Below are 23,995 nucleotides of genomic sequence, written 5' to 3'. Positions count from 1 at the left end.
CCGCGGCTGAAGTACGGCTCAAGCCTGAAATCGCGGATCGAGCATTATTGTTAAATATGGCGGTCGTTCAAAGAAAAAGGGACGGTGGGCCAAACTTAAAATTTTATGAATCCTCGGAAACGATCGCGCTGTTTGACGCTGTTAGGCAATGGCTCCACAAAAACTGCAAAAAGGTACGATGCTCATATCTTTCTATGCCCTTCGTATTGTCGGAACGAGTTTATTTTGACAAGAATAGGGGAACCGGTGTTTGAGTCGAGATCGCCACCGCGTCCCCGCGGTCTGACAAGTGGGGTAGCGTGCGCACTGTGCGCGCCGGCTCGGAAGTGATCCTTGAAGCGTAGTGTACGCTGGCACACAAGGAGGGGCACGAAAATAAATTGATTTCGCTGCCTGCATCTGTTAAGAGTTTCTTGTTTTATTAGGCCTAAGTGTGGGAGCTACTGCAAACTTGGCAAACAGAGAAGTGCAGCTGCCCGATAGGCGAACGAAGCCTCCACACCTATCAGTAAATTGTTAATAGTAGGGCTACGACTTGAGTGGTGTGCGATATTGTTTCTGGCCATGTTTGGCTTTATATATGTAAGTTTACGTTGTGCTTGAATGCTTTCAGCTTCGTAGGGCCAGGAGCGTTCCATCGTGAACAGCAGAAAAAAAAAAGTCAAAGAACACTAGGCCCGTGCAAATGTTTGTCTTTCTTTTTCTGGGTGCAGTACACGCAAGCCGAACCACCTACGAACAAGGGGTTGTCAAGCTTGGTCATTCAGCTGATTCAGTTTCAAGAAGACGCGTTCGGGAGAAGTGTGAGCAAACCGCCGCTGACACGGCTCCCGGTGAGTAATCCCACCAATGTCGCCCCGTGCGCGTCGGTGTGCGTTTTCATTCAAAGTGATCGCTGACACAGTCAAAACGTATAAAAGGAACGCGATCTAGTTTCGCAAGCGAAAGTGACTGTCTCATGAGCACCGTCACAAATGATTGTTACGCACAGAAAGCGTAATCTTTATCGCAGTTCTATTCTAATAGCTGCGGAAGCCTTATAAGCGCTTTTAAATAGCTGCGGATGCCTTTTAAGTGCCTTTAAGGTGTAACTACATCGAACTCCAGCATAAAACCAGACAGATGTGCAACACGAAACTAAACAGAATGTACACTTGGCCCGTGCCTCATTCTGCATTTCTTGGTTCTTCAGTTTGTGTTTGTACTAGCTGTAGTTGCAATGTGCCAACGCACTGAGCTCACAGAACAGAGCTCGCTGGTTTACCCTATGTTTACCATATGCTATATTTTATGGCATTAGTTACCATCGGATGTCGTTGTTTTTTGTTTTGCATGGAAATTAAAATATATATAGGCAGACTCAGTAGTGCTCTTAAAAAGACCGTGAAATGATTTTGACGATTTTGTACAAATGTGCTGAATCATTAGGGTAGGACCTTCTAATCATAAAGTGATGCATTTAAGCACCCTGCATAAAGCGTTTTAAGTTATTATAAGGTTTTAAAAACATGCTTTGCTACCAATTGCAGTGGTGCCGCTCCCCTGTGTTTTCAACCACCACCTGCCAATTGACATCAGTTTGGCGAGCTATTCGATTGGCTACCCAGGTTGCGTTATTGATAATTTTTCCAACTTTATGACAAATGTTTGTTACAGTTGGAATGTTCTTCAGTTTGTTTCTATAAAAAGAAACAGAAAGAGGATACACGACTACAGTTTACCACTACACTCAAGCTCTTCCTGCACACGGCAACTGTCGTCTGCTTGTGTTACAAGATTCTCCGTGTTGACACGAGCTGCGCGGTCAGTGCTGGTCTCGAGCTTTCTTTTCATGAGCACTATGGATCACCCTTGTTACGTTGTAGGCTATAAATCTAGCAATCGGCAACATGTCAAGCTGCAATGTTGTGTCCCTCTGCAAGGCAACATGCGAGTGTTATAGCTGCAGCGCATCAGGCTGCCTATGTCCGATCAGCGCCAGCATCTATGCGTTTGTGGCTATCACTTCACGCTGGAGGATTACTACCACAATAGAGAGTTTTAGTGTGTGCGGTATTCGGGTAAATGCGAGCGCAAGTGGACTGGGCCTGGGCGTTTTACTGGATGAGCAGAGGCGATATATACCTCCCAAAAATGTATGCCAGCAGCAAAGTAGAATACACTTTGTTATTGCTATATTAGTTCTGTATTTGGTTGAGCTCTGTGCCACCAGGTGGCTCCACCATGCAGACCATTCACGTCTATGCCTCTGAGAGGTTCATCCTGTGAAATGGCCAGTTCCAGTCCGCTTGTGCTCGCGTTTACCTGAATGCCAGACACGCGTAGCACTATTGTGATAGTAATCGTCCAGCGTAAAGTGATTGCCGCAAACACACAAATCCTGGCGCCGATTATATACCAACAGTCCGATGCACTGCAGCCACTCCGCTCGTCTGCTGCCTTGTAGAAGGACACGATGTTGCAGGTTGATATACTGTCAGTTTATACGTTTACAGTCCACAACAAGGGCGAACCGGGGTGCTCGCGAAAAGAAAGACCGCAGAGCTCTCGTCAACACGGAGCACGTTGTAACACAAGCAGACAACGCTTACTGTGTGCCGAAAGTCTTGAGTGTAGTGATAAATTGTCCTTGTGCATTCTCTTTCCGTTACTTTCTTTTTTTGCAGAAGCAAAGTAACTAACCTTCCAACTACTACGAACAGCATTTGTTTCAGGGTATCAAACCGGAATCGAACCGGAACCGAACCGAACACGTATCTTGTCCGCCATATTGGAACTGAACCAGAACAAATCGAAGGAATCTTTCCGAACTGGTTCTGGGAGCGGAGATTTTGAGCAGAGCAGTCTGGTAAAGAGAGAACTTTATTTGCTCAAAGCATTGTTGAGAAAAACGGGAGCTGCTGCCGAGAGATACTGCGGCAGCATTGTCCATCCACGCTCTGCACATCCTGATAGAACCATAATAGGTCGTAATAAACAAGTTGATTTTTATCAAGTTATCAGCCTCTTATGGCCACTGTTGCCATAAGAAATCTGTGCACATATGAAAAAGCCTACGTGGCTCGACTAAACACCCTGGCGTGTGCCGTAGAAGGCTCCAGAACGGTGGAGAGAAATCGACTCGCAGCCCGTGGAGAGCGTATAGCCTTTTAAACAGTGTTAAAGGGATCCATCTCCATTTTTCATCGGGGGCGGCGGCGCTGCAACGGAGAGAACCGACTCGAATGTTCTGGAGCTTGATTACGTGCCTGACCAATAGCGACGCGCACCCCGGCGGGAGAGTGAGAACGCTGTATCTTGTACTCATCCAAAGGTTTTCGAAGCAAGTAATAATGGGAGGTAAGACTGTAGGAAGCAACTGAAAGACAAAAAATGAGGGGCGATGAACTGGTTTGATACAAAGGAAATCTGATAGCATTCTCCAGTACCTTCTCTTCCTTTGTGCTACTGTTCTACTGCCTTCGAGTACCAGCGACCACTGCCGTTGCTTGTGACTTCACTAAGCTACTATCTTTACTAGAACCCAATCGCTGTCACCTGTTGCTGAAGTGGCATTAGCAAGTTGCTATTGCTAGTTTTCCCTGAAGTGAGTGAGTTATTATAGCCGGTCTGTTAGCAGCTGGAAGGTGGGGAGAATGAAATCCGTCTGAATGCCACCTCTTGACAGTTGGAGGCTGATGCCGACACTGAACAGTTTTTGACTTCTAACATTGCTAGTGCTCTAGCCTTAAAGCTAATACACAGTTGAAACTATAGGTACATGAAAAGCTTATCAGGCTGACCAATTTCTTTTTTCAATGCGAAAGCATTACTTGCCTCATTGAGCGAAAATGTGTGTGTGGCGGCATTTGATAGTACCAAAACATATGGCGGACGGGCAGGTGCTCTGCTGCCCGGAGAAGTTGCCTGCCCACCAAAGAGGTTGCCCACTTGCCAGTGGGCTGTTTGCCTGCCAGCCAGAAGATTCAGGCGAGGATGCATGGTTTGGAGAACGGCCAGTCACCGGCCGGCCAGAAGGGGCGGGAGGGTCGGCAAAACTGGGGCACTACGTGCTGGCCAGAAGGCTAAATGCCTGCCTGACAGAAGATTGCGGTGAGGATGCATTATTTGGAGATGAGGTGCTGCCTGTCACTGGTCGGCGAAGGGAGGCCGCACAAGGCCGCACCACAGCGGCTACGTAGAGCCATTGTTGTCATTTTCCTCAAGAAAACTGCGGGGTATGAAACTGCAGGTTTATGAGCCAAGAATAAAATTTAATTTAATTATAATAATGAACTAAAATAAATGAATAAAAATGTGCTTGCGGCTATAAAGAGTAATGCTTTCACATTCACACACGTAAGCAGCCTTAAGTGTCCCTGCGAACCTTTTATTTTGCTTCAGTTGGTGTTGTAATCGTTGGCCTACCATGGAAAACATATTGCAGTTGATTGTACAGTTAAGTTGGCCAAGTCGCAACATTTACAAGAACAAACCTACATTATGAATCCGTTTTTATACCGATGTGACAGGGAAATGAAAATGCAACACTAAAAGAGTAAAACGTAAAGTAAAAAAAAAAACGCTTTTTTAAAATTTTTAAAAACCAGCTCGAACCAAAACGGAATAGTGTTCAGGAACCGAACCCAAAAGGCTTGAACCCCAACCCGAACTGAATCAGCAAAAAAAAAAAAAAATCCGGTTCAACACCTTGCTTTGCCATAAAGCTTGAAAAATTATCGATGACGTTTTCTGGGCAACCAATCGAATAGCTTGCCCTACTGGTGTCATACGGTCACCTCAAGTCACTTGCTCAGGGGTGGCTGAAAACTCAGCCAAGTGACATTTATTTATTTACAGCATACTGCAGACCATAAATGGGTCTGAGCAGGAGGGGCAGAACAAAACGAGAACGACAATAACAACTGCAATAAGCGCAGCAAATTACATTGCAGTAAAGAGAATATATAAACAATGACACATAGCAGGAACAGAAAACAATAACTCTGCAACTGTCAATAAGTAATTTTATCAAAGGCATTAATACTGGCTAGTAGATCAGTCGGGAGTAAATTCCATTGAGTTATTGTGTGCGGAAAGAAAGAGTACTTAAAAACATTTACTCTAGCGTTGTACGGTGTTAGGGATTCCACGTGATGATTTCTTGTTAGGCGTGTTGTTGTGGACTTCTTAAATGGACCAGGACTCATGGAGAGCTTGTTATTTTTGATTAAGAAAAGTAAAGTGCATGCTGCGATCGGTAGTGATGCACTGTTTTGAAAACCTTATAATAAATTACGCACTTTACATGGAGCATATAGATGTGTCAACTAATGATTAGAAGGACTTACCCTAACGACTCAGTACATTTGTACGAAATCGTTTCAGGGTCCCTTTAACAACTTTTAGAAGATGGGAGTTGAGGTTACTCACCAGTTGTAATTGTTGCTTGAACACTGATTAAGTGTTTTCTGCTTCGTTGGAGGTCACAGGATCAATCTTGGCCATGGTAGCTTCATTTGTAGGAGTTGAGGGCCGGACTTCGGGATGAAAAACAAACTTGGGAGTATTTATTTTACATTATATACAGAGAGGTGAGAGTCAAGTAACAGTCGTACAGTCATTACGGGCCGGCAGCAACTCGGACGCTGCGGCCCGCGGCAAGAAGTTCGAGAGAGGTGAATCAGGGAATGCTCTGGAATCTCTCTAGAATGCTTCTTTTTAAACCCTTCGAAGACTGGAAGTCGCGTCATGTTCGGCCAATGGGAGAGCCCGCTCCGATGACGCCACCTTCGGCCAATGGTAGGCACCCGTGCGGTGATGTCACACCCGGCGGCTCCCCGCGGTCTTGCCTTGCTGTGGTGCAATGCTCTCTTCAAAGGCGGCGAAGGGGGGACGATTGGGCTCCATTGTCCGAGGGCCCACCTGCTCCCGGTGGTACAGCCCCGCTGTGGTGGCAAATGCCTTCTTCAAAGGCGACCGGTGCGACGCTGCCAGTCCTTCCCGGTACATCACAGCCGTTTGGCTTCGGGACTCACGTTACCTGGAACAGTGCCGGGCTATCCCCTCGCTTTCTGGAAGAACCAAGCAGTGAATAGCTACCGGCGGCGAACGAAGTGGGGGCCTTCAACTTGTTTGCACGTGCGCTTCTCTGGAATGTGCTTTCCGTGTTTCTGCATTCCTTACTTAGCAGTGGCGCGATTCGATGTGGTCTGGGGAACTCGAAGTAGGCTCAGGAAACAGCCCCATATCTAACAGCTCGTCCTCGCCCCGGATGTTCTGAATGGCCGGTGAACTCAATTCGCTGGCCATGAGGAACGCTGAAAGAACCTGCAGGGTATTGGTGTCGAGCTTCGTTTGACTAACTTCGGGATCCTGGGCCCTGGAGAACATACGTCAAACAAACAAAACAACACAGCGCTGCACCACGTGTAAGCGCAGGCTCTTCATCCCTGACTCGCCAGGCTATTACTGAGTCAAAATGAACCCTGATCTTTTATTTTCCCCAATTTTGACAAAGCAGTTCCAACCACCCTTCCAAACTGCTATCCATTTCTCCCCGAATGCCGACAAGACCAGAGTACCATTGTTGTTGCAAAACAAAATGTCGTTGACGATGCAAACAACAAATGAAAACAGCCGAACATAACTTAAGTGGCCTAACTACACGAACAGCATGTTTCCAATCTATCGCAGTGGCATACTTATCGCACGTATTGGTGCCACTGAACAATCTGGTCAACCTCCCAAGTACGTAATCACAAGCGCACTAGCCTTGTGGTCACTAAACAGAACGCGTACTTGCGTTGTATGCAAACTTTTCATTTACGCTTACTCACGTTTCTTCCTTTAGTCCCTCTAGGACACGTGACTTAAACGAACAATTAAACTCATGGGACTTACACACTCCGCAGAACTCTTAAAATGATGCGTCTTCTACTAACTCTTTCCACGCACGCTCACTAAAGAAGTCAGAATACGGCTGCCCTCAACACACACCAGCAACCCAGTCATAAATCTGCTTCCTTCCGTCCACACAGGACACGCGCTAATGGAACTAAGAACGCTTCTCAGTGCAAATCATGCACTCACTGAAAACCTACGCACTTAACCTTAGAAAATTCAAAAACACTCAAAAAGAAAGAAGGTTAAATAACACACACGCGCGTTACGATAGGCCTTTCAACAATAACCTTGACCCTCAGGTTACTCACACACACAAAAAGAAAGCCTATTTACTCATTAACTAACACTCGCGAGACTACATGTTTACACAAACCTCATCTTTCAAATCTCCGAGCTTCTCAAACGAAAACATAAACAAAGCTCAAACCTTACATATTGAAAGAAATCCTAGTCTCGAATCGCGAAAACTTTCCGATGCTCAAAATAAAAAACAACACACTTCATTTCTACGGAAGGGCTCTCGGCCTCCCTTTCCAAACGCTTACGTCTGACTCATACTTTGAGTCGTACCTGAGGTGGTCGCGGTTTGAAAGCTACTCTGGCTGCCGAGGAACAACAAAAGGGCTGACTCACTATCAGCTCCCCCAAGACGTTACGGTCTCCTGCCAATTTGCGTCCTGGCGCCTCGCTTTCCTCACAAACTCGATTGACCGCGTCGCTACTCCCCACCTGGTCTCGTCTTGCCACCTTGCGCTTCTTCGTACTGCACGCTGAGCTTTGAAAAGAACTACGGAACGACGAGGAGTTTAACTGCCCCGTGCCCCTTTTCCGCGTCCGTGCAGAACATGCTTCTCTGTCTCCTTTTGACCGGTGGCTCGAACGTTTTCGATGCGTCAACATCGTCAGTGACGACCGCACCTTTTTCCTCGTGCCCTGCCCTCTTGGGTCTCTCGCCATCTTTGGCGGCGCTACATTAGTTACCGTCTTTCGGTCTTTACCGGGCTTCTTTCTACGGCGCTTTCTCTTCGCACTCACTTTCATGTCGCCTTCTCGTGCCTCGTGCTGGCCGGTACATATTTCGTCGGCCCGGATCGGACTCTTACCCGCACAGTCTGAGTGATTTACAGTCAAACCCGGCTATATCGAACTCGCAAAAAAACGCCTATCAGTTCGATATAGAGCATAATTCGATATAAGCCTGCTAAATAATTGGATGTCATAAAAGCACATACCATTTATAAAATAATTTTATTGAGGAAACTAGCTTAGTTTGGCATAAATTAGTCCTGCATTTTCTTCTGCTTGGGCAATTTCGCTGCCTGCGACGCACGCACTTCCCCACGTTGTCTAAGGAGTCGGAGCAGCTGAGGCCGCAACCTTCCGCATTCGCGCAGAAGCGCCGGACTAATGCGAGTGCACCAATCACTTCGGAGGATATCGGCAAAGGACCGTAGTTGCTTTCCTCAATGTGCCTACTGTCATTCGTGCTCGGTACGATGTCGGCGATGTAGTCTTCGTTTCCGGGCTCTACCGTGGTCGCGACACCATCATCTGCACTCACAAACTCGTCCACCGTTGATTCGAATGTCCCGCAAGTTTTGTTAGCTAGCTCCAAACTTCGGCAACACCGGCAACGGCTTCGTCGCATTCATCAGAATTTCCAGTCCTCACCGAGCACGCGGAAACCGGCACGTATGAAGAACCCCTCGTACACGGCCGTGCGTATGCGTCGGGCGCCATGGGCACCGGGTTGCGAGTCTGGCTACTTTAGCCCTAATCGTGCTGAGAGTGCTCCTCGGAATCTTGCACGCTGCGGGGACATCCAACTTCTCATCGCGTTCGACGCGATTTATGATTTCGAGCTTCACGACGAAAGGCGAATTCTGCCGCTTCATCACGGCAACACTGCGGGAGAAGGCCCACAAGGCGCAAACACGATAAACCAGAGAAGCAGCCAGACAACTCGCACTTTCGCCATCTTGCACGAAGAGAGCACAAGAGCTTCTGATTGGCTGTCTGAGCAAGCGCTGTAGGCGGGCCAGGATCATCTTTTGCTGGGGAGTGTCGCTAGATAGTGATCTAAAGAAAGGAAGGACGCTTGATTCTGCAACCCGTGTGGGAGCACGGCGAAGCGTCGTCAGGGGAGAGGGGTGGCAAGTGAAAGATAGAAAAAGAGGGAGGATTATGCGCGACACGGGGAGTGTCGACGGCTCGCCCGAACAGCCCGAGATAGCGCGGTCACGGTAGGGAGAGCGGTTGGATGGAGCCGCGCCGCCGGGTTTCCCCGCTACCGCGAGGGAAAGCCAACCTCTGGGGGCACTTTTCCGCCGCTTGACGTTCGATATATCGGGAGTCACTGCAATATTTGTTCGATGTAAGCGTAATTTTTGCTATATATACTCATTGTAACTATACCGTGACCAGAAATTGTTCGATATATAGAATAATTCGATGTAAACGGGTTCGATATAGTCGGGTTCGACTGTACATTTAAATCAACACTCTCTCTGCCTCGACTGGCGGACAGCTCAACCGACTCTGGCACAATGCAGCAGGCTTTACTCGAGTTATGCAACTCGCACTCTTGCGAACTGCCCTCTACTGCATTGCCCAGCTCACGCTGTGCATCGGCACACAGCCCATCGGTATTGATTGCTGTCTCACGCGCACAGTCCGAATGATTAACAACGGAATCATCCCTATCTAGGCTATCTAGACTGGCGGAGAGCCGCACCGATCCCTGAACAATGCAGTTGTTCTCTCGTGAACTACGGAGCTCGCCATCCCGAGAACTACTCTCAACTGCATCGTCCAGTTCGCACTTCACTTCTGCACGCAGATCTGGCTCTACATGGGTGCTCGCGTCTGTCGGGTCAGCAGTACCCTTTTCTTCGCTAGCAACCTCGCTAACATAACCAGCGACGCACACGCACGGTAACTGTGCCAATTTGTTCGCAGCTGGCCTAGCTGTCTCTACAGTCATCTGTTGGCACAGCACCTCGTCGCTCTCCTTGTGGCCTTTAACGGCCTCTGTTGCCACTAAGGCATCGTTAGCAGCTAGCCTTTTCCCTTCACTTATGAATCTGCAGCCAATCTCACAGGCACTACTCTTCTCGTCGGCTTTTGGCGAAAATCCGCTCGATGCTGCCTCATTCTTTCGCTCTGTACTACCTACAGAATTCTCAGACAGCCGTTGTCTCTGTGCCATTAACTGATCACAATACTCTATCTGTTTGATCAGTGCTGCCTTCTCTCTCTCATACTTTTGCTCACGCTTACGTTCCTGATACTCACGTTCGCGTTCCTTCTCACGTTCGTGACGCTCACACTTAAGAGTAAGTTCTTGAAGCTCACGCTTCCGTTCATTCTCGCGTTCTTCACGCTTACGCTCACTCTTACGTTCACGACGCTCAGGCACACGTTCACGACGCTCACGCTCCCGTGGCTCCTGTATCACCTCCCAAGCAAGCTCAATGCTTTTGCCATCATTGCCACTATCGTTAATCGCCTTTATGATAGCTGGCGTTTTCATCCGTTCGTCCGCCTCAACTCCCAAATCGTCGCACACCAACAACAAGTCTAACCTCGTCAACCTTCTAAGATCCATGGCAGCTGCCCCGACAGGTGGGTAGAACTGTTTTCCTTAATTTGTGCAAACACACAATGCAACAAACTCCCGATTCCCAGAACTATCAAAATGAACGCACAACATTTGAGTCTGGCGAATCAAAAGGAAAAAAACCACGCGCTCACTTACGGTTGCAGCACCCTGCCATCCGGTTCATTTGTCCGCTGTTCCCGGTTCCTCCGGACTCCCTGGGTCGAAGGCTCGCTGTTCTTCGCTACTCCCAGTTTCTTCGGACCTCTTTCGACGAAGGCTCTCTCTTCTTCGCTCTTCCCGGTTCCTTAGGATCTCTCTCGACGAAGGTTGATCCGTAGCGCTGCCACCAGCTGATGCATTCGGAGGCGATCTCACCGCTGCCAACCAGATGTAGGGGTCGAGGGACGGACTTCGGGATGAAAAACAAACTTGGGAGGTTTTATTTTACATTATATACAGAGAGGTGAGAGTCAAGTAACAGTCGTACAGTCATTACGGGCCGGCAGCAACTCGGACGCTGCGGCCCGCGGCAAGAAGTTCGAGAGAGGTGAATCAGGGAATGCTCTGGAATCTCTCTAGAATGCTTCTTTTTAAACCCTTCGAAGACTGGAAGTCGCGTCATGTTCGGCCAATGGGAGAGCCCGCTCCGATGACGCCACCTTCGGCCAATGGTAGGCACCCGTGCGGTGATGTCACACCCGGCGGCTCCCCGCGGTCTTGCCTTGCTGTGGTGCAATGCTCTCTTCAAAGGTGGCGAAGGGGGGACGATTGGGCTCCATTGTCCGAGGGCCCACCTGCTCCCGGTGGTACGGCCCCGCTGTGGTGGCAAATGCCTTCTTCAAAGGCGACCGGTGCGACGCTGCCAGGCCTTCCCGGTACATCACAGCCGTTTGGCTTCAGGACTCACGTTACCTGGAACAGTGCCGGGCTATCCCCTCGCCTTCTGGAAGAACCAAGCAGTGAATAGCTACCGGCGGCGAACGAAGTGGGGGCCTTCAACTTGTTTGCACGTGGGCTTCTCTGGAATGTGCTTTCCGTGTTTCTGCATTCCTTACTTAGCAGTGGCGCGATTCGATGTGGTCTGGGGAACTCGGAAGTAGGCTCAGGAAACAGCCCCATATCTAACACATTCCTCTGGTGGTGCAATGCAATAATGCTCATGCCCCAATAAAATGGTGCACATTAATGAGCCAAAGGTGTTGAAAACTATTCTATGGTGTTAGCCCTATATGGGCTGCACTATATAAAATTCATCTCTTGCAGCCATGGGGTTGGTTTTGAACATTAAGCCCTTTCATTCAGTCTTTCTTATTGGAGCATCTTGGAAGTTCATATTAGCTCGACTGTGAGAAATTGCCATTGGCCCTATCTGTCACTGGTGTATGGTTGTCTGCATGAAGGTTCCTAAGGAACAGTGCAGAGTGATGAATTAGTCCCACACAATAGCTGCTGCTTTTCAACATGTTTCACATCCTAAGCTCACATACCATGTGACGCCAGCAGTTAAAAGTATATTCCACGTTTGCTGCCTTGGCTCTCAGTGGCTGTGGCTAACACTCCCAGGCCCAGTTTTGTACGCATACGAAATTGCAACAGAAAGTGGACTGAGGGTTCGCCGCCGCAGTAGGTTTTTCGCACCTTCACTGCGATATGGGTCCTGGCAGTTATTTCCCCTGTGCCGCTGTGCAGGGTTTTCATGTAGTGTGCAAGTGATGTGTTTGCTAAAAATCAATAAAGAACAAAAATTATTGTTGCATCTGGTTTGATGTGCCATGGCGTCTTCTCTCTGCACCTCGACGAAGTTTTAAAGGAGACCCATTGGTAGGTCATCGTGCACTGGAACCCGGATTGGTAAAGCATGTGTATTAATTTGGAAGATGTCGGTTGGGCTACGATCTGCGACAAGTTGTCTTTCATTTCCCATTACTTTATTATTTCTAGATGTCAAACATAATTGATTTCCCATATGCATTTTCTGGCTTCACTGTATGTTTCTTCGTGTGGTTGTCGAGCCCCTCAGGTCCCTTTATCCATTTCTCCCATCCGCTAAGCCTTACTTGGGGATTGGGATAGCCACTGGACTATCTGCCTGCCTTGCTTATTTTAAAAGGTAGACATCTTAGACATTCACTTGTATTATTGGCTTTATCATGCTTACAGCTTATCAGTTTTAAAAATGCATTATCAAAAGCATATAAAGACACATCGAGGTAGAGTGATCAAGGGAGGTTTGCACTTGTGACCCAGTAGAAGGGACAACTTCGCGCAGAAGGCAGTTTCTCAGTACTACTCACATGTGCGTCTTGTGAATGGGCAAATTATGAAACAAATAAAGGTAGTCGATTTGTCTACTCATTTCTCTTATGCAGTTCACACATGGGATAGTAATTTCTATATACATACATGGCAATTGTGGTCCTTCTGGAGTCACGTTACAGCACCAGGAACGGTGTTTAGCTGTTTTCGCAAAGCACCCAGAACTGATGGTTGTGCCAGCATTCTGCAAAATTATGTGCTGACATCTATGTGCTGAAGAAATCTTGTATAAGGGACGTCTAGAAGGAATTGTTTCTCTCATTTAGCTGAAAAAGAATCTTAATTTTAATATGCGTAAGGGTGGATTAACATTGACTGCTCTAGAAACGCATGCTTGGTCTGCCCTAGGAACGTGTGGATTTCAAGAGATGCCCATTGTGGTCTGTGTTGATTGACGAGTGTGTTAGAATCATTCAGTGTACGGTTTCATTTTCATCTCAAAATATTCACATTACCTGGACAATCACTGTAGGTGAGTTTTGGTACCATAGTGCAAAGTAGTAGTATGCTTGTGCTGACCACCTCTTGACTGTACTAATGCTGAATGTAATCTCTTTCAGATGAAATGCTTTATGGACTTTAAGCCTGGAGGTGCACTTTGCCACATCTTCGCTGCTGTCTACAAATTCAAGAGCGAGCAGGGATGGTGAGTTGACATTTAGGTAGTCTTGTGATGGCAAAAGAGCACATGTCAAACCAGCAAGATGGCACACTGCACTTGTCTTCTTTTACTCCAAATGGTGAGATGCACCATGCATTTGCAGCAAATACTGGGCATTATACTGAAATAAATTCAGATGTTCAGTGCCATTGGGTAGTATTTTACAAAAAGTACTGGGTCATGCATGCGTTCCTATTTTACATGAGTGGCCACATTCTTGTGATTACTGCACCTTGTTCTTTTCAGTCATTAAGATTTATTTAGTCTAGACTTAACAGTTTTTGGAACCTGGTTGTGTGCAAAGACCTTGCAACTATCGTATTTGTATACAGTGGCATTTATATATTCTGTAGTGAACATAAATAGGCTGATGCCTATTTATGCAATATGTGCACATCAGTATGCTCACTGGGATGATTGTGTTTTAGCGTCAGTTATACAAGAATTGAGTAGGTTTGTTCACAACACTAATGTAGTTTTGCATGCTGGTATTTAAGGAACACTTGACTAGATACACTGCATGGAAGATTTCTATCTGTGCACAGCATTCTCAGTTTTGAAACTGAGCAGCACAGCACAAGTGCACAGGGTTGAGTACTTGCTTTTGCCACCTTAGGTCATGAAGGTATCAGATGCCCATGTTCAGAAAGCGGTAAGCTTTCGTTTTTCCCCACTGCTTGGTTTTGTTGTTCCAGGCGCAGGTTTGACTTCCAGTCCCCGTCACGCATGGACCGCAATGTGGAGATGTTCATGACAGTGGAGAAGACCCTGGTGCAGAACAAGTGCTTGTCTCTGCCTCACATTTACATATCCTCCGAGGTAAATCCTTTTGTGCCCTCTCTGAAGCTTTTAGCAGACAAAAAAAGAAAGGGCTCGGTTTATATAGTAAAACCTCACTGATAAGATGCCATTTCATACGATTTCCCCGTGCCAACTTTCGTGATTGAAAACCAAAACATAACCCAATACAGTTACCCTTCTTTTTTGCCAGTAATACATACTTTCTCATAAAACATGATCTTTCGGCACCAACGTTTGTACATTGCCAAATGGCTATTGTATGATACGTTTTCCGGCTGCTACATCCTATCTGAACAAAAAAAGGCGTGAGGTATGTGTAATAGAGAGCAGTAGACGCCCGCCATTGGAGTTTCCCCACAGTATTTGTCTGCTCATGTCACGTGAATCAGTGTGCACTCAGTTTCCTCTTCAATTACTAGCAAATCTCCTCACAGGTCATCACATTCACAGCTATTGCTGCCAACCCTATTGCAATAAGCATCCTCACCCATCTGTTTCACAGCGCATTTGGCATAGTGCTGTTGGAAGCATACTGCACACTTTAATAGGCGATAACCCAAACATGCCATCGTTCCCTGCAGCAGCCAGTGCAATGTGAACACCACAATTTGAGTGACGGGATGTGAATGAAGCATCTCTCAGGCCACTGGGGCCCCACCAGCTCTATGCGCATTGGTGCCTCATGCCGCAACAACTCTTGCTTAGTGGACACATCAAAACTTTCTGCCAAAATCCCCCGCCTGAACAAGCTGCTGACTGAGGCCGAATTTGAGGAGTGGAAATGTAAGCTTGCGAAGGGCAGAAAAATGATAATGCACCTCTCTGGTAGCGTGGGCCCCACCAGCTCGCAGTGTTTTGCATTGTGTTCGCGTCAACTACAGTTAGGTCTGCCAAATTGACAAGGTGACTTTGGGATAGTACGTTCTACCAGTTAATACATCTTATATTGCTTTTCTTCCCCCAAAACCTATGAATGAGGTTCTGTGGTAAATGAGATGAGGTGGTCTGTGTTGTTTAGTATGTTTTCTAGTGCCATATGGGGGTACTGTTGGTGTCAAACTGTTTCGGCATTCAGAATATGTGAAAAGGATGAATTTCCACATATCCTGGGCACCTAGCCATAAATTCAGAGTTGCACTATGTGCAATGAACCCAGTTGTCCATTTGTTTAGACACTTCACGCTCAAATTAGGCAGAAATTGGGCATTCCTACAGAACCTTTGCCGATGTTCCATTCTTAACAACATGCATGGTGTTCTCAGCCTTCTATTCTAAGCAAGGCAAATTTGTGTCATTTCAACCTTTCATTGTGCCACTTTGAAATATTTACAAAACACGTGGACTAATTGCTGGCTTGGTTGATGCAGGTGGAGAAGCAGTTGGTGCCGCGCCTGAAGGACATCATCAAAAGGCACCAGGGCACTATTGCCGAGTCTCCAGATGATGCCACCCACATAGTCTACCCACCCGTGCCCACGACGGATACCTCTGGTATGTGATGCTGAACTTCCTTTGCCGAGCATTGGACACTAGCTGCACGAAGCTGCTTGGAATGTGCAGAGGGGGTCCACTGTTAAAGCGAACACCAGAGTGCAGAGCATCTCCAGATTTTCATTTTCTGTGAAAGTACAATTGCCCAGATTTGCAGCAGATAACCTGTGGTTGGAAGCTATGACTCTTTGACACATGTGTGTAGTGCATTGTCGTTGATTCTGTAGCCACTTGCAGCTTGGGTGCCAGCAAAGTAAGAGGCGCGCATTTGAGTGTTCTCTTTAACAGTGGACTGTGCTGTACATCATGTACAGTGGCTATGTAGGCTGTAAGGTATAATGTGGCACTGATGGTTCTTTGAAAATGTCAATAAGCAATTTTATCATAAAAACTGGAATATAGGTCGAACTTTTTTTCAAAAAACTATTGCAAAAATTCGACCCTCGTCTTATATACCGGATATCGGCAAAAAAACTACGGAAGTCTTGCAACAATGGGTGGATGAAGTAAAGAAGCGCCTTCACCATCACAATCAGCAGCAGCGCGTCGTGGCGATATTGTAGCACCGCCAATTTGCGTTTACATTGTCACAAAGTTATATTGGTTAAAGGCTGCTTTTTCACATTCTGTTTCAAAATGAGCGGAACCCGATGGCAAGTCGCCGTCGCCTTCAAGAAAACGGCGATTGAGTGCGCGGAAGCCCATGGCAACATCGCGGCACAGTGCAAATTTGGAGTATTTGAAAAGAGCATTCGGTACTGGCGGAGACAGAAGCAGCAAACCAACAGAAAACGTCATCTCGTGGGCGGACTGCAGCGGACCACAAAACTGGAAGACAAGGTTGCGGAGTTCGTCCTGGAGCTGCGTGTAAGATCGCTGCCTGTGACAGCCGAATGCATCCGTTTGAAAGCGGTAGAGATCGCACGTGCCTCTGGACTGGGCAGCGAGAAGCACTCGTCATACGACTCTAGTTCGGACCACTCTAATCAAACGCGTGGCTGTGATTCGGAGTAGCGCTTGCGCACTTTGTGCCCTTCTGCGTACCGTACACGCGGCCAATTTTTAACAGTATCGCGCGACCATCGACCCGTGTGTTTGTCAGCACCTTATCATCACGGCACGGAGCGGCGAAATAGCGACAGTAAGCGCACGTGTACACATGCGCGTATCTCGTTTGTTTCGTCACTCAGTGCCGTTAATAAGGTGCTGACAAGCACGCAGGTCAACGGTCGCGCGATACTGTTAAAAATTGGCCGGGTGCACATGCGAGCAGCATTTAAATAAATACTGTCACTATTGTGCATGAGTTGCATTTGTTTCAAGGTAAGGGTGTCTTTCGGTACTTTTGCCATTTCGTTAGTTGGGGGATCGACCTATATTCTGGTCCGACCTATAGTCCGGTTTTTACGGTACTTCTTGATTGACTGAGTGAGTAGCAGAATTGACCGATTGCCGTACACTTGAAGAATGCCGGCAGCCATAAACCTTAATGGGCTGATGGGCAGCTGTGGCAAGATGTACTACAGTGCAGTCCACTTATAACGATATCGATAAAGACGAAAAATATGATCGTTATAACCGATGATCGCTATATCTGGACTGCAGTTATCAAAAAAAAAAATTTTTTTTTTAAACGCGTTTGCGCTCTTTACCTTTGCAGCTCTGAACTCGAATTCGCTACTTGCTCTAAAGAATAGACGATGTATACAGTAGGCCGTGAAAAACAAACTTTATTTCTAGCGCCAATGACCGTGTCAAGGATTAGGCGCGCCGAAATAGTCCGAAATCTGCACTTGCTTTTGCGGCAGCTTCAGCTTCACAACCGCGGTGTGCATGGATTCCAGCTGCTGCGCGAACACTGGCGGCAATCCTTTAGCATGCATAAAATCAATTAAGGAGTCGATCGACGACAGTGCACTTTGCGTGGACATCGTGGTCGAGGTCAAGGAGCCACTGTCGATCTCGTTGTCGCTGATGCCGTCGCCACCGTCGCACAACTTTGCGTCTGTCGAGACAGCACATCTTCGGCGATCGCGTCGTCGGTGACCTCATCGCAGAACGAGGCAGCACTGTCTGCAGTCAAAAACTCCTCCTTCGACACACCACCTGTGTCACCAGTAGGAATGAGCTCCCAGAGCTCGGTTATGTCAGCGACTTCCACCGGGTCGGTCTCAGCGGGTTGGGGAAGTTCGTCCTTACGCACAAAGCCCGCCTTCTTTAAGCCATTGGTGATGAACCACTGGTAAAGCGCCTCTTCAACATCGGCGTACAAGGGGTCTCTAAACCCTTTTCCGCTGATCGGAATGGCCGCTGATAGCTCCTGCCTTCACAATCGCGGTGCTCCCGGTTTTCAAGATGGTTGATATCGTTAACTGGACGAGCTCATACTTCTTCACGAGGGTGCTCACCTTGAAGCCGCATCGAGAGTCCTGCAAAATATCCATCTTCGTGTCAAGCGACACAGCTTTGCGCTTTGTCGGCGCTATCTTCGAACTGGGTTGAACCGTTGGTTGCACGCTGCTTCGGTGGCGTCAGCCTGCTATCGCGAGAGAGACGCGGGACGGGCGCCACCGCGCCGCTTTGCTTGTCGCTTCTTTTTTTCTTTCTCTCTCTTTCGGAGCGACTGTGGCAGACTCGCATGAAGCAGCTAGCGCCATCTTGTGGCGCGCTGCGCCAACGTTTGCTGCGCCTACTCGTGCGCGGGCGGGGCGAGACGCGCTGCGCGGTAATGGCGGCAGATACGAACTTACGGAGGTAAACATCGCCTCGTCTCGACATCGTTCGTTTCAGGGAACTAAGCAACGCAAACGTTACGATTATTTGGCACGGAAAACGCCGTCCAGACTGCAAAATTTTGATCGTTATATCCGATATGCGGTGAATAACCTATCGTTATAAATGGCTTTTTTCCCCATAGACCTAATGCATAAAATGACACTCTCATGTCGACCCATCGTTATAACCGATATATCGTTATATGTGGTATCGTTATAAGTGGACTGCACTGTATAGTTCTTGCACGCTGAAAAACCCAGCTCTGCAGGCAGGGAGGGGAGAATAAAAAAGGTTTTACAATAGATGTGGGTTGAGGAGATAAACTTCCCAACTTCCCCCTGGAATACCACTTTTCCATTGAAAAGTCAACAATGGCATACTGTTTGGCATTACCCTCATTGTTGCCTTGAACCCAAGTGCAGCGGTAAAGCGTGGCGAGTGCTACCATAATCGTGGTGTGCTGGCAGGGCTCCGGTTTTGATGAAATTTAATACCCATATTAAGGGGGGACGCGGCTTTCGAATCTCGAAAAATGGCCAAAATATCGAATTTTGAAAATCACATTTTCAATTTCTATTACTCTTTTTCTATCTGATTCCGAAATATCATCACTGCAAACCACATAGAAGTGCTCTAAAAAATTTATTTCATCAGCCAAGGCGGCGAAAAATTTTCGCGGAAATCAAGGAAGAACGGCATTTTTCAAGCCACATCTCCGGAACAGCGCAACCGAGCGCCGCCATCTTGGTCTCGTTGGAAAGCGCTTTTCTCCGTTTTCAAATTTGCCGCTTCAGCTACCTCCTGGTCACTACAGAAACAAGCACACAAAAAGCAAATGATTGAAGGTTGTGCCGGAGTCTGTGATTGGCTGCACCCGCCACGTGACTCCAGTGCGGTTCGCCATTGGTCCGGCGCTCGTGTCGTCTGCTCAGCTCTTTGCACCTCGCGAGTCTGGAAATCTCCACTGGCCGTAATCTCGACGTGTCAAAACGTGCGCTAAGCAGACATCGCAGTTTGTGGACATCTCAGACCTGCAGCTAAGCATACCGAGCATCGGCGACGCGGACATCGCTACAGAGATTCGCGCACGAAATCCAGACATGCGGCTAAGCCTTTCAGCACTCGGTGTTTTGGACCAAGCACATTGCGCACGCGATCCTCGGACCCGCCGCTAAGCATTTCGCGCATAGGAGCCTCCAACTCGGCGATCCAGCACATCACGCGCGGATATCTCGGACCCTCATCTAAGCACAAGAAATCTGCATCGGCGCCTCCAACTGCGCGAATACGTAGTACATCGAGCATTGACTCTTCGAGCCCGCGCCTAGGCATTTCACTCGTTGGCACCTCGAACTGCGCGACTAAACACATCAAGTGTCAACTCCTCGCGCCCGTGGCTAGGTACTTCACAGTTTGACACCTCGGACTGCACCACTAAGCACATCCAAGTGTAGACTCCTCGAGCCCGCGGCTACTAATTTCGTGCGTCGGCACCTTGACTGCGCGACTAAGAACATCAAGTGTCGACTCCTCGAGCCTGCGACTAGGCATTTAGCGCATCGGCACCTCGGATCGCGCGGCTAGGTACTCCGTGCATCGGTACCTCGAACTGCATGACTAAGCACATCAAGTGTTGACTCGTTGAGCTCGCGACTAGGTACTTCGCGTGTTGGCACGCCGATCTGCGCGAATCGAAGGGCAGAGACCCAAAAAGTCACCTGTGAGCAAAGTCAGCAAAAACTACAATACTCGTGCATTTTGAGAGATGTGAACTGCTCCAAAAACTTTAAGAGACGTTTTCTCAAAAGTGTGTTTTGGGCACTCTGCATCGTCTGTGGAAAGGGTAGCATGGGAATGCCTGGACCAATTTTGAATCTGTTTGTTTTTACGTATTCCCTGAAGTGTGCTTGAGGTTATGACAGTCTTCAGTATCTTGCTGAGGGCTTAGTTTTTATTCTGCATGCTAATTTGTGAATGACAAGCTCTGGTACAATTAGAAAAGGTGAACATGATGTTCTGTGTAAAAAAAAATAAAGCAGTTAAAAAAATTTGGAACTGTTGTACCCTGTAGTGCTCTTTTGAGCAAAGATTAAAACTACAGGCAGGTCCCTGGCATGTTTTGTTATATGGTTTTTTCCTCCGTAGAGCTAATTGGAGGAAAAACAACCCATTGTTATAACTGATATATTGTTATATGTGGTATCGCTATAAGTGGACTGCACTGTATATACGTGCCTTTTGCACATATTTCAGTCACGCTTCGCACTAGGAGACGGGCCCTGTAGTGGTGAGACTGTAGGGGTGCAAGTAGTGCGAGAAAAGAGCACACTGGCACGTACAACCTGAGCGGCCACAGTAGCCGCCACTCGCGATATCCCATGGCACCATGACTGGCTGGCCTAAATAAACCATGGCCATGGCGGCTATACCTCTTCGTGCCACCTCTCACAAATGGTTTTAAATATGAGTTCACCTTGATTGGTATCCATTGCATATTGTTTTTGAATCATCCATGCCAGTCTTCGTGCGAAAACTGCAGATTATGAAAACCTGGATGTAACAAACAATTTGCAAACTTTCTTCAATTTCGTTTTATCCAGATTTAACTGTATTGCAATGCATAGTGTAAATTTGGCAACTGTGTGTGTCTTGATATTGCATCTAAAGGATAAGAAAGAGTGTACAAGCAGTTTGTGTTTTGTCCTATCTACTATTAACATTTCATTGTACCGCCTTATTGTTTGTCCTAAAGTACATGGTGTATAGGATGCCCTTCTTTATTGCTCCTCTCTCTTTCGTTATGCAGAAGAATACGTGCGCTTGGTGATGAAGCGGGATCGGAGTGCTCTCATCCACTGGTGGTATTTTCCCGACAGGTGGGTGGACATTATACAAAACAGTTGTGAGGTAATAGACAGTTTTAGAATAGCGTTTACAACGAAATGTAAAGGCATTATGTACATGAAGAAATAGCGATCTCACTGCTCATGCTCCGTACATTATTGTATTTCTGCAGTTTGGCACGAAACACCAAATGATGCCCTGCCCTTTAACGTCTTCCTCCTGTGTGTGTTCCCGTATGTTAAATTAGAAGGGTGCGTTAAGCTGCCGCACTTCGCACTCCAAACCCACGCACTTGAGTGTTCTCAGGCGCAATGCCTTTGGAGCATAGCTTAAAGGGGCACTAAAGGCAAATACTAAGTCGACTTGGACTGTTTAAATACCATAGCAGAAACCTCACAGCGCTTGTTTAGTGCCAAGAAAATACTTAGTTTATGAGAAAATTGCATCTGAAGGGTCCGGATACGTTTTTCGAAATTCAGATCTCCCGCCACCCAGCCGGGGAGTGGTGACGTTGCATATGCCATCACCACCCTTTGTGGCCGTCAGTGAGTAAAACGGTGCACGAGAGACGGTGCTGTGGTTTTCTGTACAAAACATAAACACGTGGCCATGGAGAAACCTAACCAAGACAGAGCGGAGGGTGCTTCTGTAGCGGCTGCAGCTGCTTTTGGTCAAGTGGCGTGGACTGTTCGGGCAGCCTGTGACATCACATGGACAGCGAATTCTCTGGTACTGGCAGTTTGCGCAAGTTTCATGAGCCAGAAAACCAGTGCTGCACTATGCGATAACGAAACTACTGAAATAAGAAAACGCGGGGTCGACCACCCGCGTCGTCGTCGAGGGTAATGTCAATGAGTTTCTTTTTCTAAATATGAAATTGAACTGGACAAGTAGCATTTTCTTTCATCTTATAATGCAATACAATAATGTATTTATAACGAGTGATTGAGTGTAGTGACAGAATCTAAATCAGGAGTGCCTTCGTCATCGGGCAAGTACTTGCATGTTCCCTGGGAGTCTCTAATCGTGCCCTGCATTTACCTCAGTTTCTCAATTACTAAGGCTCTGTTCACAATAATATTGATGCGATAGAGATTCTCAAGCACTGATCTATCACTTTAGCTTGACTTCATGTTTGGCTTTACTGTCCCTTTAACAGCGATTTTAGGCGACTGTGCCCAAAACGACTGCACCCGGGAACACCAATGTGGCATATGACGAGTGATATGTCGCTTCCGCATCTGCTGTCACATTTCATTTGCTTTGGGAACATGGCACCACTGACAAGCTGCTGCAGTTCTTGATTGACGAGGACGAGCTTAAAGAACTCAATGTGCAACAGCGGAGGCAGCAACAGCGGTTTACATTTGTGATGCAAACTGTTTGCGCTGCAATCATAGGTACCAAACCACAAATACTATCTGCTTCACGGTATGCTGACTGCACTAATTCATTGCAGATCGCAAGAGCCTTATAATTCGATGCATTCAGAATTATGTGGCCAACTAACGAATGACTATTTGGTTGGCAGGCAGAACTCGTTCAGTCATTTTCCTCTTTTGCGTGAAACAAGAGTTCTAATTCAAAGCCAAACAGCACGTGCAATGCATCAACTGTGCCTTGAAAAGGTGAAAGTGCAAAGCGCGGGGAAACATGTCATGTTGCTGGAAGCCATAGCAGGCGTGAACTCCTGTGCACCACCTCCCAGGATGGAGAGCATAGAGCGCGCTCTCTTATCGTGCACCGTAAGTCGCTCTCCGCGCTCAAACTCTTGACTCAACGGACAAAGTCTTGAAGGTAGTAGACTCAGTGTAACGTCCCACAAAGGTGCTTGTGTCTTGCCCTGAAAAGAGGCTTAACTTAGGAAAGACGTCAATGACAGACTGGTGTCAACACCCCCTTGAAGTTCCTGCACTAGCTCGCTGTGATGTTATGGATTTTGACGGTGTCTGCACTGGCCAGTAACGACGGACTACATTGCACTCTAATACTGTAACCAAAGACTGAACTTTGCAAGTTTCACAAGCTTTTACTTATCCTCAGTAGCTCAAATATGAAAGAAATGCTTTGAAATTTGTGACATCACGCTGTTGTACCCGGTGATGTGGTTTCTGCACTAAATGTAAACAATGAAACTGCAACATTCATTTTCTCTTATAATAAACGACCTATTACTGTGAAATTAATAATAGCAATTTTGACAGAGTACATTATCAAAGTCCAGACTGCTTTTAGCATTTCGCTTGAGTGTCCCAAAAACTCTGCTTTCTCTGCAGCAGAATCATTCGGAACTGTGTCTACTTGCATCAGTCTTGCTCCCTGTAGACTGAAAGAGCTGTTGTCCGTTATAGTATTCGTATGGAACAAACATTCAACAACTTCAAATAGTGATTTCTCCAATTGAATAGCAAAGACTCTTTGATTCATATATAAAATTTCAGATATTCAAACACCCCTCAAATTTAGTTAACTGAAATCTAGAAATAATAAAAAGAGAAATGAAATTGGATAAAAAGACAACTTACCGCAGGTAGGAGCCAAACGTGCACTTTCCACATTGCGCGTGCAATGCTCTGATTAAGCTGCCGTGGTAGCTGTCATGTCCACTTTTTGGGGCATTT

General features: G+C 47.1%; 1 protein-coding gene across 6 annotated transcripts in view; it reads left to right on the top strand.

Moving 5' to 3' along the window:
- Window positions 1-35: 35 nt before the first annotated feature.
- mor (SWI/SNF- related protein mor) overlaps window positions 36-23,995 on the top strand; it is a 77,692-nt gene continuing 53,732 nt past the window's right edge. For all 6 annotated transcript variants that reach the window (XM_055070893.2, XM_050178323.3, XM_050178322.3 and 3 more), the window contains exons 1-6: window positions 36-173; window positions 714-833; window positions 13,363-13,448; window positions 14,159-14,282; window positions 15,632-15,755; window positions 21,337-21,406. In XM_055070893.2, coding sequence (XP_054926868.1) covers window positions 57-173; window positions 714-833; window positions 13,363-13,448; window positions 14,159-14,282; window positions 15,632-15,755; window positions 21,337-21,406 — 641 coding nt within the window. In that variant the 5' untranslated portion in view covers window positions 36-56. The remainder of the gene's footprint in view (window positions 174-713; window positions 834-13,362; window positions 13,449-14,158; window positions 14,283-15,631; window positions 15,756-21,336; window positions 21,407-23,995) is intronic.

This window comes from Dermacentor andersoni, chromosome 5, assembly GCF_023375885.2.
Source record: "Dermacentor andersoni chromosome 5, qqDerAnde1_hic_scaffold, whole genome shotgun sequence".
NCBI lineage: Eukaryota > Metazoa > Arthropoda > Arachnida > Ixodida > Ixodidae > Dermacentor > Dermacentor andersoni.
The sequence above is the reverse complement of the archived record's forward strand: the minus strand, read 5'-3'. Positions and strand labels throughout refer to the sequence as shown.